This window comes from Gouania willdenowi, chromosome 3 (assembly GCF_900634775.1).
Source record: "Gouania willdenowi chromosome 3, fGouWil2.1, whole genome shotgun sequence".
Taxonomy (NCBI): domain Eukaryota; kingdom Metazoa; phylum Chordata; class Actinopteri; order Blenniiformes; family Gobiesocidae; genus Gouania; species Gouania willdenowi.
Window position 1 is genome coordinate 42374445 of NC_041046.1, and position 8097 is coordinate 42382541.

Consider the following 8097-nt stretch of genomic DNA (forward strand, 5'->3'; position numbering starts at 1 on the left):
TGATTAAAACAAGGATTTACATCTTTAAATGGCAAATGGTAAATGGACTTGATTTATATAGCGCTTTATCACCACACTGAAACAGTCTCAAAGCGCTTTACATATCAGCTCATTCACCCAAACACTCTCACATTCACACACCAGTGGGACAGGACTGCCATGCAAGGCGCTAGTCGACCACTGGGAGCAACTTAGGGTTCAGTGTCTTGCCCAAGGACACTTCGACACATAGTCAGGTACTGGGATCGAATCCCCAACCTCTCGATCAGAAGACGACCCACTACCACCTGAGCCACGGTCGCCCTTAAGATGATTATATACTATGGCGCAACTAACAATACACCTTGTGGATAACAGTGGATATTATTCAGATGAATAAATAAATGTGGTTATCACAGATTCATAGAACAATGGACCATCATTTTACTGACTTTATGGATGGACCCTAGAAATCTCTCCCCTTTATTCCCCCTTATAGATGGTCCTGTCTCCATATGACTGTTCTTCAATGTTCATGTCTTTGTTCAACCACATTCAGCTACAGTGGGGGTCCCCGCTCTGTGGGACCTTTATTTTGGAGGTCGTGGGCTGAAAATATCGAGAACCACTGATCTAGAGTACATGTTTTTTGCTCTTGAAGCCGCTGTTCGTTTCCTTCGCTGGAGTTTAACCCTCACTGGGCAGCTTGCAATTATCCCTGAGTCGTGTTCAGAGGCAGTCGATGAAAAAGGAAGTGCAGAGGTCTGCAGAGGGTAAAGGGCGGTCGTGGTTCACGCTGACACGCAGCAGCTCAGACTCACGCTGCCTCGCTCGTCCTCCTCAGCCTGACTCAGCCGCGGCTCATCGGCAGCGTCACATTTTTTGGCTTTTTTTTCCCCCGAGCGTTTTTTTATTTCGTCAGTGTCATCGCTGCCCCCTGGATTAAACGTGCATCGGTTTTTCCTCTAGACGAAACGGTTGCCTGGTAACCAGCTGATGAGCGCATCCTCTGGGCCTGCAGTGATGTCAGTGTGTGTGTCTGTATAAGTGTGTGTGTGTGAGATGATGCATGAAGATGGCAGGCCTATAACCCTCAGCAGAGTTCAGCATCATCTCTTGCGGGTCACGTGCTGAGGTGCTTTAGTAGGCCATCATTATGTAACCCGTGTTAAAAGAAGACAACAAATGTTGTGTGTGTACCACATATATGACGACTAAGGTGGAATGTCTGTCTCTATCGTTTTGTTTCTGTTTCACCGACTTTCCCTAATCATAATTCATTACGGACTAATAAACGGCATGAAACACGCTTAGTACGGTTAATTGAGTTCACTATTGTTGTCACTGGCACATTTCTTTGCTACAGAAATGCACTGAAAGCATGTGAGATTAAGTAGCACAACATCTGTTTATGCTACACTTGTTAGACATTAGGTCACATGTTTTACAGGGGGAAATATGTAGGAAATGCATGATATTATGAGTGTTTGGTCCAGTGGTGTCAGACTCCTTTTAATTCAGGGGCCAAATATAAAGTAGTTTAATCTTAAGTGGGCCACAGATATTAGGCAGGAAAACAATACATTTCAACAATAATTTACCCAAGTTTTCACTTTGACGTATAAATGATACATAAAGTATGTAAGGCGCCCACAATATCCAAGCAATAAGTGACAGATATCAGTCTCTGTAGGATTTTCTCTTTTAAATTTAATTCATTTTTGACAAATTTATATTTAATTTTGAGAAATTATGAGAAATATTTTCAGGAATTTTAAGTCCTTTGAACAATTTGAGATTTAAAATGAATGCAGTGATGTGATAAAAGCATGGGAAAATTGCGATCCTCCAAATATTGTGGAGTTTTGTTGAATCAGTGTATTTAGAATTGCTGAGAGATCTACAACTGAATTAATTGGTAATTTACATGTTTTTTTTCTGTTTGTGTTTTACTTTCTCCTGCGGGTTGATTTGAAATTCTCGAAAGGGCCAGATTTGGCCCCCGGACCTTGAGTTTGACACGTGGTTTAGTCTGTTTCATATAGGGCAGCTATTTCCACTTCAGGAGAAAGGTGAAGTACTTCTTAGCGCAAGGTTTTGTAATTAAATTTTGCACAAGATTTGACATATTATTCTCTTTTCCAACCTGTTTACAGGGAATAAATGTGTGATTTTATCCCAAAAAACATGCATGTCAGGGATTGTTCTGTCTTATTGCAAATTGCACTTGATTTTGTTTAAAACAATTTTTATTACATACATGTATATATATATATATATATATATGTATATATATATATATATATATTAATGAATACTAATACAAATATGGCCATTTACCTTCAGGAAGTTAGAATCACAGAAAATTTGAGCCCTGAAAAATGAAAGTGATTTGACAGAAAAGAACAATTTTATGATGATTGAAGATTAGGACTGTTGTTTTGGCATCTGGAATAAATGTGACAGTTTGGTTTTAGAGACAAACTGTGCTGTAAATGTCATACTGACGTATGACTCATACTAAGTTTGATGTCAAAATGAGTATGTAGTGCGTTCACATTAGATAGTATGTAAAGAATGAGTACGCAAGAAATACCCAGATGTATATTATATCGGGACAGTTTTTAAGTATGCATAGTGGGCACGCTAGTCATACTCAATCGTCCCATGATGCATTGCGAGTGGATTGTAAAATGGTCCTGGGACTGGCTTCAAACTAAAAATCAAACATCCCTTTTTCAAAACAAAATCATCTCTTCTTGTCTTCCATTAGTTTTTAACGCTTTTGTAAATAGGGCTTTTATTTTGAAGTTAACAGAAAGTTTTGTCAGTAGCACAATGGAGAGTCTGTGAAAATCTCCAAAAGGTCGGCATGAAATGTGTTTTCGCGAGTTTTATGGATCAAATTAGTTAACTTAAAATGTTTTTAGAACTTTCAAAGTAAAGGTGGAGAATCCACAGATGTTTAGCCTCAGTGTGATTTAGGTTTTTGTCGTTGTAGGTTCCAAATGCATCTTGGGAAACTTTGAAGTATACTTCAGTAGGAACGCTCATCATCCTAACCATACTTAAAGTATATAGTAGACAGTATATACTCATTGAGTTTGTGGTGTATAATGTTGAGTGTGACATTTCCAAAACTGCCTTAGTCATCAAGTGCAACAGGTTTCAGTTCTCTGTTCCTGGTCCCCAAAAAGCCCCTCCTTCATCTGTCATTGGTCCGCATCAGCCTATAAGAAGTCTTCTATCTTCTCCTGTGCTTAAATTTCTCTGCATCCAACCATAGTCATTAAAAGTGCAGCTTGTACAGCTTGTAACTAAAGTGATGCTAGAGGGACACACTGGGCGGGGGGAAATGAGGCCTGTGTGCAGACTTTGGATGATACTGCACCAACACAGACTCGACCTTTTGGACGTTTGTGTACAAACGGGACAAACGTTTTGCACATGTAGGAATTTTTCTGGAACGCCGTGGGCTGCGGCGGCAGCAGGCGCCCTCATTTTGTCTCTGCAAGAAACAGTACGAGGGTCAGAGCTGCCAAAAGAGGTCCGAGCTTATTAATGCTAATGGCAATTACACACTTTACACACCCATTACACTCCTGTAACACAAACTGTTAAACAGATCAAATGTGAAGAAAACCCCAGTTTCATGTGTTTTAAAGCAGACATCCATTCTGTGTTGCATGTTTTTGTGTCTAACATTGTTTCTAACTTTGTTCACTTCATCCATTCTACATGACATCCTGTGGAAAAGCCGTTGCTGAGCGTGTAAGTGTGTGTGTGTGTGTGTGTGTGTGTGTGAGAAGCAGGCGGAGGAACAATGACCTGGTTCCATTGAGGCAGAAAGACCCTGCGCTCCCCCTCGGGCTCCTCCATATGTTACAAGTGGAAAAAAAGAGAGCTCGATGGGGACATAGGGAGTGATCATTTGGCATGGATTGGTGTGTGAGTGTTTGTGTGTCACAGTTACACATACCAGCACATCCCTACACCTGGAACAGCAGGTAACACATCCTCATCCTCACTGTGTGTGCACCCTTACAGTGTGTTCCTCATTTTTCCAGTGTGTGTGTGTGTGTGTGTTTTTCTGAGAATGTCTTTTAATTATTGCATATCTGCACAAACCTGAGCTAACAGGAGGACACACAACAGCTAGTATTAGAGGGGACATGGACAATGGACACTCCAAACAGAAAAAACACACAGAATGACAACATAAATACACCAAATAACAGAAAAATACACAGAACCAAAACCAAATGATTAAAAAAAGTGATAACCAAAATACACCAAATGACAAAAAAACACAAAATGTCAAAACAAATCCACAAAATGACAACAAAAATAAACAAAGCCAAAATACACAGAATGATAACAAAAACACACATAATGTAGAAAACAATACACAAAATGACAACAAAAATACACAAAATGGCATAAAAATACACAAAACCACAACATAAATAAACATGACTTCAAAAACACACAAACTGATGAGTAAATAGCAAAAATACACAAAATGACAACAGAATACACAAGGGCCCTATGCTACAAATCCAGATTACCTCTTATCGCACTAACTTCCAGGACTTAATCAGTGTCTGCTGTCCTACGAAGCTCGCTAACATCTTACAGAGCTAAATTACCATGGCAACTTAGGCTGAATGTCTAGCCTGGTCTGGAGCACATTTTGCTCTGGCTCATATGTTACCAAGTGATAAAGCCCCGCCTCCTGACCAATCAGTTTTCTTAGAAAACAACCTGCCCTTTGTTAGAAGATCCTGATTGGTGCAGATCTGACAGCTGCGTTCAAGAAAGAATGATTATTAATTATAAATGCAATCCCTTCATTTACCTATGACTTCCTTTAGGAAAGATATAGATTTATATCTGATGGACTGATCTACAGTCAGCTGATGAAGCCTGTGGTTCCGTATGCGCGGACGGCTGAAGTCATTAATGAATACGTTGACTGCATCAGCAGTAACATGCTACAGTTAAACAATGTGCTCTCATCCCAGTGTGTGTGATAAATACTGTAGGTCTACCTGAATAGAAAAACGTGTGTGCTGTAATGAAATGAAACTGAGCGCTGTCTGTTTATCATCCAATGGATTCATATCATAAATAATCTCACACTTTTACACATTAATAGTGTCAGCAGCTTCCTGTCTGAGTTCTTTCATTCCTGCCTTTTCTGTAACAACAGTGTTGTTTTTGGTCTGAATAATGATTTTTTTATTATTCATCATTTTAAACTTAAGCAAAACCTGGTCAGGACCGAGTTATGAAGTGGATCAGATCTGAGCAAGTATAAAAGCTCCGCCTCCTGTTGCTCTTCGCTGTCATCATGGATATAAATTCATGATATTTAAGATCATAAACTGTTCCTTCATTCATTGTAAAGACACTCGCTCTACCAGCTTCTCCATTGATTTGTCACACGCTGAAAGCTCCACCCCTTTCATGTGAACTCGCACATACTGAGGCTGAAAACACGGCTTAAATAGGTGTGTTTGGATCGACCGTCATAAGACAGCTTCTCTCTGACAGGGAATGTTTGGTTAGTTGTAGCCCGCTAACGGAGATTTGTAACATAGGACCAAAAAGTAATAAAAAAAAGAGCACAAAATGTAAAAAAATCCCACAAAATGACAACAGAAAACACAAATAGTAAAAAAAATACGCAACATGAAGCAAAAATACACAAAACATAGAAAATTGCAAATTGAATCTAAAAAAATACACAAAGCCTTTTTCTTTGCTGTATTAATCCTCAGATTGGTTATTATTCTAAATGCTGACATGAATGTTGATCATATATAATCCTGCTGTGATAGAAGTCGCCCATGGCTGCATTTAGGGTTTTTTCTGAGCACTAGATGGTGTTGACGATATAACCTGCGATCCTTTCACTCAGCTTTAACAGATCAGCAGGTGAACAGAAACATTGACAGATACAAAGATCATCTTCCTCGTTTAATTCTATGACTATGACTGAAACACTTCACACGTCTGTCAATCATGGGCTTGTTTTAAATTATTCGAGAGGGGGCGGGGCGTTCTTTTGAATCAGCCAATCAGAAGTGTGTGAATGCATTGTGTTGGTGTTGTTGTCTAACACTCGTCTCTCTCCTCCTCCTCAGGCCTCCCACAGATGACTCAGGAATACGAACCGCTGCTGGCTCCGCCCTCAGCTCCACCCCCCCCAGCAGCCTCCCTCCCCAGGCGCACCCATGCAGCCCTCCAGACTCCGCCCCCTCCCTGATGCCCTGCTCCTCGTTGCCACCCTCGGCGTCGCCCACCCTCACAGACGTGTTCGGCCTGCCCACTCCGCCCATGGGCAGCGGCGCCTACAGCCTGAGCTCGTCGTGCGGTGGCAGCTCGCGCTCCCCGTCGCCGCTCACGCTGATGCAGGCTGTGGCCGCGTCGGGGAAGCCGTTTGCCACCAAACCCATGGAGCTGTGGAGCAAGCACGACGTGGCGGACTGGCTGGACAGCCTGCACCTGGGGGAGCACAAGGACGCCTTTCTGGACAACGAGATCGAGGGCGCTCACCTGCCCTCACTGCAGAAGGAGGACCTGATTGACCTGGGGGTGACCCGGGTGGGTCACCGGATGAACATTGAGCGGGCCCTCAAGCTGCTGCAGGACAGATAAGCCGTGAGGAGGCGGGGCCGGAGGAGAGCGGCGACGCGTTTCCGTCACTTTCACCGATCACTTCCGATGCTTTTGTTCAACGATGCTGGCTCTCGCTGTTTCCGCCCCCTCTCGATGTCGCCCTCATCTCAGCGCTCTGACACACTCGTCCTTGTCCTCCTCCTCACGTCCCGAGCATCAGGGGATTATGGGATATGGAGGACTTGTAACGGGAGGGAGAAAAGCTGCTAACGACACATTAACATGAAACACTGACGAGGACCGTCCAGAAGAAGCAAAAACTCTGGAATGGTTTGTCCTGGAACTCATTTCACATTAAGACTCCGACTACTTTGGAATACTAAGGAATACTTTTTCCAGACACCCGGAGTGGGTGCGTGACACGCCAGCTGAGCTGGTCGTTGCTCCTTTTCTATCTTTGCTAGAGTTTGTTCAGAGAATATTTCTTCACTAGATTCCCACCGGAGTTATATTTCTGGGTGCACCTGAAGTCGTAGAGAAGATGATTTAGAGACTCCATTCTTCCTGTTTCTTTTCACCTGTTTGTGTCAAAATAAGAGCATCGGCTGACATGTTTCACACACGCACGCACACACAAACACACAAACTTTGTGCACAGTGACAAATGAGATTACGCACCATCTCCACACAGCCTCGAGGACATAAACACACACCCTGCTACTGTGAAGGCCTTCAGTGTGTGTGTGCGTGCGTGTGCGTGTGTGAGGTAAGGCCACAGTGCAGGAAACTAGAACTGTTACTTTTCTACTTCTCTCACTCACTCACATCCTCCTCCTTCTCACTTTCAGCAGGTCAGCGCTACAGCGTGACGCGGCGCTGCAGTGAGGCGGATGCGTCAGACACCCGGTGTGTGCGCTCGCTCAATGGTGACACGAGGGACTCGTTTGGCTTTTAGGAAATCATGCTCCATTTTGGGAAATACATTCACAATCAGCTTCCTCACCTTGAAAATACTAAACATTGATTGTCCTTTTGTCTGATTTAACAAATCCAATCCTCGTCTGACTTTAAATGGCAGATACCAAACAGAAGCACTAACGTCAATGACAGTGTTAAGGAAAGTGTTCCTGAGAGAAATTTTAATTATTACTTTTGTTTTCTCTCACATTTTCTCTCACTTCCAACACAAGCTGGGTTTCCATTACAGATTTTCGCAAAATAAAAGCGATTTTTCTAATTGTCGACAAAGTATAATTGCGCTTTGAACGTGTTAGCATTGGAAGTAGTTTTTGGCAGGCGCCTCATCACTCCCGTACAATTTCATCCCGCGAGACTTTGCTGCAGGAACATCAACGCTTAGAACCTCCTAATAAATCTCTGTATTCCTTTGTTGTTTCACATATAATGTGGCAGTAATCATTGTTAAGTATAATGCTAAGAAATGTCTCACTCTCCTCTTCTGTCCACATGTACCGCGCCATGTTTTCTCTGACA

General features: G+C 42.5%; 1 protein-coding gene across 1 annotated transcript in view; it reads left to right on the forward strand.

Moving 5' to 3' along the window:
* Positions 1–8097, forward strand: part of LOC114460674 (SH3 and multiple ankyrin repeat domains protein 2-like) — a 284910-nt gene extending 276813 nt beyond the window's left edge. The window contains 1 exon segment of the mRNA XM_028442602.1: positions 6129–8097. Within this exon segment, the coding sequence (XP_028298403.1) occupies positions 6129–6642 (514 nt within the window). The 3' untranslated portion in view covers positions 6643–8097.